The following is a 12,918-nucleotide window of genomic DNA, read 5'->3' on the forward strand; positions in this document are numbered from 1 at the left end:
TATGCACATATTAATGCATAATGATATGTAAATTCAATTAATAGGACATGAGAGGGAGTTTGTTATGAATTACATAACAACACGAGCTGAAGCCATGATGTTATTAGCAATAACATGACCTAGTGTTCTTTTATGCAACAGTTCTAGCACAATAAAGAAAAAAGTAAAGCAACAGAGCCCTGAAGATTATGTCAAATGTTCTTTGATGTTATGCCTTGTGCCAGAAAGTAGTAGCCTGTTGCAGTGTCAGGTTTAAATTTTTCAGTATTTGCCAGACTAACCTGAATGTGATTTTGTTCCACCCAGTATGTCTTGTTTGCTAAATTGTAATCTGTTCATTTTTGGCTAATTTCAGTTTGTTAGTAGTTTTGCTGTCACAGCTGCCTAATGAAAGCTTGCTTAGGGGACAACGACAGGTTCAGATTTTGATGAAGGGCTGCTGTCACTCTCTTCTTCAGAATCAGACCAAACGGGCTACAGGTCTTTAATTATCTAATGTATCAATTTTCTCTTTTTATAAATCTGAAAGAAAGAACTTAATAACCGTTAGCTGTAGGGTAAAATGAGTTATTACTTTGCAACCAGTGCTCAGCAGAGTAATACAGTTACTGTAAAAAAAACAAAACACATTATCACAAATAGCAGCATGAGTTAAACACATCTCAACCAATCAGATTGGGCTGTCAGAACTGTTGTATAGGTGATGTCCCATATACTGTGTGTGTGTGTGTGTGTGTGTGTATACACAAATATTTTATAGATACAAATATTTCTACCCCTAGAAATTCTTAAGAGTGAAATCTAAATGAAGTTTATTCCCATTCATATTTTTTGTTTTTAAGTTTGCCGGAGCGATGAGGAACACTTAAATGGTCAGCCATGACTTCCTGATTCACCGAGAAATATGCATGAGATGAAACACAGACCTCATCCATCATTATGAGAAAGACCAGAGAAAACAGCAACGACGTGCACTAAAAGGTTGTTGAGCTGCACAAATCAGGAAATGGCAGCAAGAAAATAGCTAAACTGTTGAAAATGTCCATTTCCACCATCAGGTCAATAATTAAGAAGCTTAAAACAACTGGAAATGTTAAGAATCTGCCAGGAAGAGGACGTATGTCTATACTTACGCCACGCACAGTGAGGTGGATGGTTCAAGTGGCCAAAGAATCACCAAGGATCTGTTTTTCTTCCAAGTGCCCTGGACAATTTATTTGGAAACATGGTATCACAGACTACAAGTACCAGCAGAAATAAAATCCAAACCTGACTGCTTCAGCCAGGAAGCTTAAACTGGGCCATAGTTTGGAAGTCAAAGTCAACAAAAAAATGGTTCACTGACCACAGAATCAAGGTTTTGCCATGGCCACCCCAGTCACTTGACCTAAATGCCATAAAAAAAAACCTGCGGGATGAGCTGAAGAAGAGAGTCCACAGTGTGGACCTCAGCATCTGAAGGATCTGGAGAGATTCTGTGTGGAGAAGACTCAGAGCTGTTATCTTTGCAAAGGGAGGCTGCACACAGTATTATAAGAAGGGGTGCCAATAATTGTGGCACGCAGAGATTTGAGAAAAATATTTATTTCCTGATAAGATTTAGTTTTTTTTTTCCATCACTCTACCTCAAATAAATAAATTTTTGTTCATATTTTAAATGAAAGATCAAAAGAATAAGCAATAAAAATTTTTATAGCCTGGTTTGCTCATGTTTACCAGGGGTGCCAATATTTGTGGAGGGCACTGTGTATACGTATTTATTATTACATATAGGTACTTACATATATCATTTCCTATGTTGCTTTTAAAATATGATTCCAGAGAATATGAGGAATGCAAGCTCAATATCAGTTTGTAAATCCAAATTAACAATAAATATGTTTAGACTAGCATGTGCCTAGTATATTTTGGCTCATTTTCTCTTGTGTTTGTAATTTCCTGTTATTTAAATTAGACCGTGGTGTTTTATATTCAGCGTTTTACTTATATTCCTGTGTAAGGCACTTGTAACAAAACTGAAAAATGCTATATAAGTGTGTCGTTGTGTATGTGTTTGTGCCTGTTGATTTAAACTGAGCACTGACCATTTCTCTCCTTTTATCTGCAGGATTGAAAAAACGTACCAGGAAGGCCTTCGGGATACGGAAGAAAGAGAAGGACACTGACTCCACGTCAGTATCGTTTACTTTTGGTGTCACTGACTCATAATAATATCACACAGAGGATATGAAGCAGTTATCATGAGCTAGCATACTGCAGCTTTTCTAAAGAACACAGGAGCTAGAAGTGCCGCTAAATCTCTCAGATGGCTCCTCTAGGCCTGTGAAAACAGTCACTGTTGTCATTTCCACACAGCCGCTTTCCCTTTAAATCCATAGGGAATGTAAAGTCAATAGCGCAGCAGACTACATCACTGAATGTGTTGTGACTATAAGCAGATTAACTGCACTCTCTGCACTGTTGACCAGAGGTGGACTGTCATTGTTTCTAAGAGGCACTAACTTTTTTGAAGATTTTTGCAGTCCACAGTGGACCTTCAGGCTGCAATAAGGACGTTGATAAATAAACATTGGCTAGTTACTTTGGAGGTGTGTGTGTGTGTGCATGTCTGCGTTGTATATCTGTGTGTATCTGCGTAAGTGTGTGCTTTTTTCGGTGTTGTAAGGAACAGGTGTTTGAGTGCAAATTGTTTTTGTTGCTCGTGAGTTTGGATAAAGGAAGACTTGCATGTCAAGTGGGTATTAAAGTCTGTCTCTGTCTCTCTCTCTCACTCTCTCTCTCTCTCTCTCTCTCTCTCTCTCTCTCTCTCTCTTTCTTTCTTTCTTTCTCAGAGGGTCACCAGACAGAGAAGGAGCAGTAAGTACTTCTCTTGCAATTGCTTGCATTTAAACATTTAACCTTTCAAGACTTATGTTTTGTTATCCTATTCAAAGGTAATGTGTATTTATGTATTTACATATTGTGTATTTTTTTTACACAATGGATTATGCATACCTTCGATTTACATTCTGTATCGGCAGGTTCAAGTCACTTTTTTCTTGCGCGGATTGTGCTGTTGAAACTGTTGTATGAATAATTTATATGTTTGGGATTTACATACACTGTATGGCCAAAAGTATGTCGAACCCCCTCATTATTGAGTTCAGGTATTTCAGCTACACCCATTGGAAACAGATGAATAAAATGAAGCACATAGCTATTGCATCACTCAGTACAGAGTTCCAGACTGCGTCTGGGAGCAATGTGAGCACAAGATCTGTGCATCAGGAGCTGTATGAAATGGGTTTTCCATTGCCGTGCAGCTGCACACAAACCTAAGATCACTATGTGCAGTGCCGAATGTTGGCTGGAGTGGAGTAGAGCACACTGCTGCTGGATTCCGGAGCAGTGGAAACATGTTCCTTAGAGAGATGAATAACACTTCACTATCTGTCTGTTGTATGAATCTGGGTTTGTCAAATGAAAGGAGAATTTAGCCTACCAAAATATATAGTGACAACAATAAAGTTTACCGGAGGAGAGATAATGCCCTGGGCCTGTTTTTTAGGGTTTGGGCTCAGCCCCATAGTTCCATTGATGGGTAATGTTTCTGCTTCAGTATGCAAAAGCATTTCAGACAGTTAGATGCTTCCAAATATGCTTCCAACTTTGTGGCACCAGTTTGGGGAAGGCCCCTTCCTGTTCCAGCATGACTGTACCCCTGTGCACAAAGCGAGGTGCATACAGATGTGGTTTGACAAGTCTGGTGTAGAGGAACTCCAGTGCCCTGCACAGAGCCCTGACCTCAACCCCACTAAACACATTTGGGATGAACTGGAACATCGATTGTAACATCAGTGCCTGACCTCATGCATGATCTTTTGACTGAATGTGGAAGAAAATTCCCAAAGACACACTCCAAAATCTTGTGAAAAGCTTCCCAGAAGATCGCAGGCTGTTATAGATGGAAAGGGGGGACTCCACATTAATACCCAACAAGTCCAGGTTTGATGGTCAACATACTTTTGGCCATATAGTGTATATCAGTGTCCTATATAGCTCCTAAAGTCTGCAATAGTATTCCAGAGAATATTAGGAATTCAAGCTGAGTCAAAGTTTTGAAATCTATATTTAAAACATTGATTTAGGCTAGCATATGCCTTGTAGATTTTGGCTTGTGATGCACATACTTTCAGACATATGCACATAAATGTATTTATTTACCATGGATGTGCTCATATGCATTGTGGGTTAACGATGTTAGAGAAAATTGTAGCATAAAACAAAGCGGGTTCACATTTTGAATGGCCAGGTTTCACTTTGGGAAGACTGACGACATTTTTCATGATGGTTACACGATGGGACATTCTAAAACAAGTTAGTCTGGAACCCTGCAGTTGTGTTATGTTTTACTAATCTGTTTAAAGGTAATGATGTAATTATATATTAAATTACACAGAAAGTTACATTATAAATTAATTAGACCTGTTTGGGCAAAACAAGACCGTGTGCAAGACAGTACCTTCATCAAATTCAAACCATAAATTATCCTCTTTTACTTCCGTGAACACAAAAGAAGGTATCGATTGGACATTTAGAATTTGCCTATGTTTTGGAATGTCTCTGCTTGTTTAACCTCCTAAAATTCCAGGCTTATTACATGCAAAAGACTTATTATTTAGTAACTACAGGGACGTCAATGCAAACTGGCTAAGCTATTCATACGTTATAGAAGTTTATAATAAAACTTTGGGCTTGCTGGTGGCTCTGGCTATTGAAAAGAGTTAAGCTATGAGTGAGAAATTTAGAATGTCTGATGGTGATGCTTTCACTAATGCCAGCGATAACTGCACATTTTAGAGGTTAAACTAAAACCTCAGCAGTTTTTCAGGGCTTCTGTTCACCAGGACCTTTGTTTTTTTAAACCAGCTTGCCTTAATGCTCTTAACCTTTCAGATTTACTGTAAACAAGCCTTATTTCACGCAAAGCATGCACTTGTCTAATAAATGGCATAACAAAGCTGAATAATCTGCATTCTATTTCCATTCCATGTGTCATGGATCACTACAGCAGGACCAGCAACAGATTGAATTGGTACTGCATATAGAATCCTGAGCCTAGTCATGTAGTCGAAAAACTAGTGTTAAGATAAGTGTTAGTGTTCCTTCATATAGAATACTCACAGTCTTGTAGATTTCCCTGAAGTGCCATTATGGTGGCATAGTTTATCTAGTGTAGGTAAAGCTCATCGAATGATTATTTATTAAATAATGATAGCTTCTGCTTTGATTCACTTATAGCCACAGAAGAAGACCAATGGGGCTCCCAATGGTTTCTATGGAGAGATCGATTGGGACCGATATGTAAGTCAGGTTTCATTACATTAATGGAAGGGGACTGAAATATATCCAATATTATTATTATTATTGTTACACTATTAGTTAATATTTTGACTCTTCTCCCATGAAGTAAGAAGTTATTGATGATCTGTGGAACACTTTGTTAGTTGCATGGTGTTTACCATATAATTTATAGTAGTTACTGAATAATTCTTAGTGGTTGATAAATGTGATATATTATTATTCATCCCAGTTAGATAATATGATTATTATCCACACTGGTTGGCCTCATTAGCAACATTGATTACCATTGTATATATTATAGGTTAAATGCTTACAAAACCTTTAATATGAAACCCCTGTAGCTGATCATGACTGCTCTCTGTTGTAGAACTCTCCCATGGTGGACGATGAAGGCTACAGCATCAGGCCAGATGATGAAGCAGATATCCTGAAACTATGGCATCTGAGGAATCTAAACCATCTGAGGAATGTGACCAGAATTTCTTTATCTACCTGATTGTCAGTAGTCTGTTGACGTCAGTTGTTTGGTGCAAGTCACGCACGCATAGTCGACAACTTGATAGTAATCTGTTTTGTTATTTTAGTATTTGCATCTTCCAAGCAGTTTTGTCCTGGTTTCTCCTTAACGACTGCTTACCAACCCCTAAAGAAAAGAGCCACTTCTTTTCATCCAGTGAATCAGAGGAGGAGGAAGACCACCGCAAAAAGTTTAAGATCAAGATCAAACCCCTGCCTGCAGACAATGCTGAATTTGTGGCTCCTTCGGTAGATGAATTAAAAGCCTCCATAGGCAACATAGCTCTGTCTCCCTCGCTTCTGGTGAGTCCTGCCTACTTTACCCCCAGTTCTTTTTTTTTTTTTAATGCTCTGTCTCCCATATTAGTTGTTTTGGGTTTCACTTCCTGTTAAATGTGTTTGAATACATGCCTTTTCAGTCACAGTGGTGGACTGTGAGACTTCGTTGCTGATTTTGATGTCTGCACTCACCCATGCCTCATATGCTGTGTACATTTTCTGTTGTGCTCACATTAGAAACACATAGGAGTGCATGATCTGATATCAGGGCCTGTTAGGCCTAATTACGGTCACTCTGTACTGATGGCAGTGATGCCAGGACACAACTCACTGTGCTGCTCAATGCATAATGAGTCCCTCAAAAGATAAGTGGTGAGTGCTTTTGGACTCCTTAGGGGACATGGTGGTGAGTGACATGTTGACAAAAGCCACAACTTGGTGCATATCTTTTGTTGGTCACTGATGACAAAGGTCAAAACAGACTGGCCCAACAAACAGCGACACATTCAGAAAAAAACTGATAAATGAATCAATGTAAATGGGGAAAACATTCTAGAACAGTGCAGTGTGAATGAAGGAACAGTCCAAAACAGATTGAATAAGGAGGACATTCTAGAACAGCATGAATAAGGAGGACATCCTAGAACAGTGTAAATAGGGGAGGATGTTCTAGAGCAGAAAAAATGGGGTGAAACGTTATACAACCATGTGAAAGCAAAAGCATTCTAGGACAGTATGAATGGGGGAATGCAATCTAGAACTGTGTGAATGAGAAGAACATTCTAGAACAGTGGTGACCACTTTCTACAACAAAGTAAATAGGAAGAACATTATAGAGCAGTTAGAATGGCGAGGACGTTCTGCAGTGTTTTGCCCAACTCACACTGTCGTAGAACAGCGTTGATTGGAGGAGCGCCTTCTAGAACAATGTAAATTGGGAGGATATTCTAGAATAATGTGGATGGTGGAGGACATTGTAGAACAATTGCAATAGGGGAGGACATTCTAGAACAATTGGAATTGGGTAGAACATTCTAGAGTTTCCCAGTCTCTCACAAGTTTGGCTACCCAACCAAACATTTCGGTTTGTTGGTATTTATCGGGTCACTGGGTTCATGTATTAGCCTTGAGTCATACATGCCCTGCTTAACCTCTAGAGCATTGCTGTCAGAAGGTCAGGCCTCACTGAGCAGAGAGCTTGTTCTGTAGCTCGTTAATAGATGAAAGAGACCATCAGTTTAATTTGATCCACTGAAGATATCTGCACTCATTCATTCCTGTGGTTCAGTAGGCATGAAGTGGGTTGATGAAATGGATGCACATTACTGCGTTTCCTGCAGTTGTACATTTGAGATTCATTGTAAGACTACTGGAACTGGGCCTGTGTCTGTTTTCATTATGTGGATGAGGATGTCTTTGTGGCTTGTAATCCACATGGGTGATACTGGAGGTGTTAAGAATATGTTACAGATAATGGGTAAATATGTGCACTGTGGGCTTTGGGTTAAATGAATGGATTGTCAGTAATTCTTCTTTTGCTGACAATGAATGAAAGTGCATAGCCACTAATTGACTTTAAAAAATAACATTTAATAATTGGTGGTCAGTTGCTTATATACATTTTCAGTATAGTTGAGCTGCTCCTTTAATCCTGAGGGTATTTGCAGCATGCTTATGTGAAAGAGCACCTACATAAGAAAGCCTGTGAATATCTACTTAAAGAACTTGTTCATTGCCAATGTTATATTTTTTATACATCCCTCTACACATAATTTGTAACAGGTTTACAGCTCTGCTGCACACAGTGTTTCCTCACGTATTCTTGTTAAAATGTGTATATTTCAAGCTATACTTTTATAAAGGTAAAAGTTTATGACCTTGTTTTAAAGTCCTTTCATTGTTTGACTCATATGAGGTGCACTTTAGGTGAGTTGTGTGTCCTCTGTGACCTGGTGGGACTCTTCCAGTGTGCAGGCAGTGAGAGTCTCTTGTGTGCTGCGGGACTGGGGTGTCAGTGTGTTCTCTTTCAATAATTCAGCTTGGAAACTGGGCTCAGTGGTGCTGTATGACAGCACTGTAAGAACAGAAGCACACAGAGCAGTGTGCATCATGTGAAAGCCTGCACACTGAATTATTCACATACACACACACACACACGCACACATGCGCGTTAAAGCCCTCATTGAAAATTACAGTAGTATGGGGCATTGGGCAGGGAATTGTCTTTGGGAAAAACAGGGGCACCAAAGTCTGAACCAAACTCTTTTTCAGGAGATGTAGCTGAGGGGATTAGAAAAAATCCACTATCTTAGGTAAGGAGAAAGTTACAAGAAAATAAGTGAAACATTATCAAAAGGCATAGAGAAATTGTTACTCTAGCAACCATGGAAAACCTAGTAGAGCACCAAAACTGTCACCATCAGATAAACAGTACTTAAAGTTGTCATCTTTGAGAGAGAGAGGAAGAAAAAATCTGCAGGTGTTTCTGTCTATCCTTCCACATTGAGAAGACAACTCAACACTATGGGTCTGAAAGGATGTGTTGCTGTCAAGAAGGTGTTAGTGAAAAACGGAAACAAACAAAAAAGAAGAACATTTGCTAATCAAACAGAGAAGCTACTGGTGTTTTCAATAAGCTGGCCACCTCAACATCCAGACCTCAACATCACTGAACATGTTTGGGATTACTTGGATAGTAAGAAGCAGAAAATGCAACCAACTTCCAAGACTGTCCCTGCAGATTTCTTTGAAAAACTAAAACACATTAAAAATGAGTTTACACAACATAAATAAATCATTAAAAGTTCAAAACTTTATAATGTACAAATTTCAAAAGACACATAGCCTGTCTTTAGCAAGTCAATATCTGTACTTAGCACATATGGTGTAATTTATATATCCTGCATTAAATGACCTAATGGTGTTGTAATTAATTTTTTCGACTGGTTATGCAGAGATTGATGCCGTATACTGAGTAACACTGCTGCCAACAGCACAGCAGATTAGGGTTCAGTTCTCTGCTATACCAGAAAGAATCCTTGAGCAAGATGCCTAGTACTACATTCGCCTACCTCTGTAACAAGATTAAAACTCTACATCACTCTGGTTTAAAGCACTTGCCAAAGTGTGATGTCTTTATGAAAGCAGAAAGGTTGGTATGACTCAAAGAATTTTTACTAGTTGTAGGACAAAAACATTCTAATGTTAGCTCTATAAATTTTTTCCTGACCACACTAAATACTGATTTTTTTTTTTTCTTGGTTGTTGAAGCTTCTATATATTTTTTTTTTCTTTTTAATATGTTTTCTGCTTTTTTCCTGATGCCAAACTTGAATAACTTGTACTCAATGGCCATTTTGACTGGAAATTAAAAAAATAAAGTCTATAACTTTGGCACAGTACTGTAGATCTTGAGCACTCCTAAACATTTGCATTGCTGCATTTGTACACTATATAAAGCCTGTCTGTTTAAACCATATCTACATAAACCAAAACTTTTACACACTTTGAAACAAACACGTACCCTAGCCCTCAGTAAATGTTTTCATTCTTTGCCGTTTTTTTTTTGTGTTCATCACATTGACTACAAAAACCACACACTAGCACTGGGTTCATGTATGGCAATAACACTCATGCCCATAAAAAATTCCGCTCTCTGAGCTTCACTCTGTCAAGTGCACTGGAACTCTTGGCATTTCTCACTCTCACTGAATGAAACTCAAGTCACATGCTCGCCTGTACCATGGCAACTCGCGCTTACACTTGTAACCATGGCAACGGATTGAGCATGAAAATCTGGCCTAAAGAACACCAAAAGGAGCAAAGGTTAACAGGCCTGATAAACTAAACAATGGAGACTCAGCTGCCTCCCCCCAACTTTTCTTTCTTTGCCATGGTTCAGAACGCAGTGATAATTTGTGTAGGTTGTTGTATTCTTTCAAGAGCAACACTAATGCAGTTGGTTGACTCGAGATAGACGTATCGGAGGGGTTGCGCTCCAGCTGAAACATTACACAAAGGCACAGCCTTTCCTATTATAGCACACAGCCGATGCAGGTGCTGGGTTGCAGGTGGCGTTCATGTTTTATTGATAAGGCCTGCTCCTCTGTTGGGATGCTTGACTGTGGCCAGGCTTCCATCAAGTCCTTAACAATGGCCTAAAAAATCTGCTTTCTGTACAAAAAGTCATACCTGTGGTACAGATTGTCAGTATTTCTTGTTTAACTGTATTGTGTAGTTTTGAATGAGCATTTACAAGTGTGTTTATGTAAAATTTTCTTTAGATATTGCAACATTGGGATTGCCAATGTTGTGTCTGGATTTACATGGACAGGATACATGCATGACTTTGTAGACTACAAAAACCAGACTTGGAGGGGGGGGGTATTCCACCAAGCTGTATTACTCAGTAAAGCTGAATAATTTAAGTCCACAGTGAGGATTGAGCCTGCCTCCTATTTTGACAGGCTTGACGTTAAGCCTAAGTTATCTTGCTAACAGAGAAATTCTGCTTTGTAAAAATGCCCCTCCAGGACTATATATATACACACACACACACAAAGACGTCTCTCAATGCCAAGGTTTCTCAGCCATCACTGAAGGCTGTCCTGTTTTGTAGAATCCTTTGATGTGACCATTAAATGCACGCTTTGTTTCTGAGAAATCGAAGGACTTCATTGGTGTGTCTGTTGAGACCTGCAGTCACCCACAATTCTTTATGTATAGCAAACAACCATTAAGAAAACAGCAGAAACAGCAACAAGTGACAAAATGGTGTGGCACCAAACATTTTTATCAAATGTCATTAGTGCTTATGAGCACTAACTAGAAGGACCGTGGCTCTAGGCAGATCAGTCAGGATGTTAATATTTTAATTTTTTCAATTAACATTTTGCTTAGAAACTGATATCTGGGTGAACAGTAAAATGTGAACAAGCACAGTACAGAGGATTTGATTTTTAAAGAAATGCACACACAGATTTTGCCATACTGCTTTGCCATTCCATTCACCTTCAGTCCACTGCCACTGTACCAATGACACTATTTAATGCCTTTGCACTGCTATAGTACATATTATGTCCTCTCGTTCTGTCTTTCTCTCTAATGCTGGCCTCCACAGAGGAGCAGCCCGGTAAGCTCTTTACCTCTCTCACTATTCTGGAGTGCTCTGTGCTCATTAGTCTGACCGGCGGGCAAAGGATTCACGGTCCATGCCCTGCACGACCCTGGTTCAGACAGTTTGTTGCTTGGAACTGATACTGAGACAGGGCCTAGTTGGAGCCGAGTATACATCAGTTGTTGTGGAGCTAGTTTTGCATGGCAAAATGAAAAATTGAATCTTTTCTGCTGGATGTATATTTTAACTGTAGCATAAATTGAACATTCTAAGCTAGGCTAATTAACATAATGCACTCTGACTTTCATTCATTTCATAGAAGTGGCAGGGAGTTTCTGTATGTGCATGAGCATGTTTAAAGGATTTTTTGGCATTAAGCTTGTTTTATTACAGCTAAAGCAGCAATGTAACACGTGTAATCAGTGTTGTTAGGCCTGTCACAGTTATTCCAGATCACAATTATTGAAGCTGGTTATTTTCCACAGTTGTTAGTAGTAGTGTGTGGTTTACTGGTTCATTTGCTATACCCATTAAAATTGTTCCTCAGGTATGAGTTTTTTGATAACTGCTAAACTGGTATCCTAGATTTACACGAAGATAACAGAATATATGAACAGTGCAAACCACGCCAACTTTAGTACCTTTAACTGGATGGCTGAGTAAGGGATGTTTGTCCAAATGAAAATGAAAACGGAGCAGACGCTCATTTGCCGCTGTCTAGTCTGTTACATCTGAAGTAGTCCACTTTGTTCTCAAGTCAACGGACATAGAATGACTGGTCTTTTGGGGTTAGCCTTAGCCTAACATAGACACCAGGGCAATTGCTGCACTTCTTCTTGTACCAGTTGGAATTTTCCATTACACCTTAAATGATCCAGCCCTGTAGAAATTAAAATTTGGAACATCTTCTCAGTTTTTGCAGGGCTGATGTTAGAGTGAAATGATGACATAGGCTCAACTTTATATTGTTAAGTTTTGTTTTTACTATTTCGCACAAATGGTAAATGTTAAAAATGCTTCTTATTAAAAAGTGTACATTTTTAAAAAATTCAGAATATCACTGTTAACCTACAAAAATTGATTTTCTTATGCATCTAAAATGGTTTTATTTGTGTGTATATGTATGTATGTACACCATGTAGTTCATCCATGTAGCAAATGACTGTCAGTTTTGAATGCAGTGTAAATTGAAGTTCTACATTCTACTAGTTTTAATTGTACTTGAATCTTAAAACTATTTTCTAAAGCCAAAGCTATAGCCTCATTCACCTCACACAGAATGTTATTTATGAATGCACTGAGGGGCAGACTTTGTCCCAGCTGGGCTCTGGTTAAACTCTTTAATTGCCGGCCTCTCTTACCGTTCAGCAGCGCTGAAACATGGTCACCGTGCTCTTCAGCCAGTAGAATTAGACTTAGCCTCTGTTACATCATCATAATCAGGTGCAACTCACAGGCCGTTGAATTCTCTTTAGTCTGCACCCTGAGAAGCTCCTGATGTAATATGTGCAGAGAAGGAAGAAAAGGATAGAGAAAGACAGTTTGCTAATCTTGCGTCTTGTCTGAAATACAATAAGTTAGAGCAAGAATGACATTTTCATTATGGTGGAAATGAGTACTCAGTGACCTCTTTGACAGTTCTTTCTCCAAACATTGAACTAACT

At 38.9% G+C, this 12,918-nt stretch overlaps 1 protein-coding gene across 1 annotated transcript in view; it reads left to right on the forward strand.

Moving 5' to 3' along the window:
- Positions 1-12,918, forward strand: part of sgip1a (SH3GL interacting endocytic adaptor 1a) — a 72,772-nt gene that overhangs the window by 34,669 nt on the left and 25,185 nt on the right. The window contains exons 2-7 of the mRNA XM_036570259.1: positions 2,108-2,171; positions 2,832-2,856; positions 5,281-5,343; positions 5,711-5,765; positions 5,981-6,162; positions 11,258-11,269. Of these exons, the coding sequence (XP_036426152.1) occupies positions 2,108-2,171; positions 2,832-2,856; positions 5,281-5,343; positions 5,711-5,765; positions 5,981-6,162; positions 11,258-11,269 (401 nt within the window). The remainder of the gene's footprint in view (positions 1-2,107; positions 2,172-2,831; positions 2,857-5,280; positions 5,344-5,710; positions 5,766-5,980; positions 6,163-11,257; positions 11,270-12,918) is intronic.

The sequence above is a fragment of the Colossoma macropomum genome, unplaced genomic scaffold, assembly GCF_904425465.1.
Source record: "Colossoma macropomum unplaced genomic scaffold, Colossoma_macropomum, whole genome shotgun sequence".
Taxonomy (NCBI): Eukaryota; Metazoa; Chordata; class Actinopteri; order Characiformes; family Serrasalmidae; genus Colossoma; species Colossoma macropomum.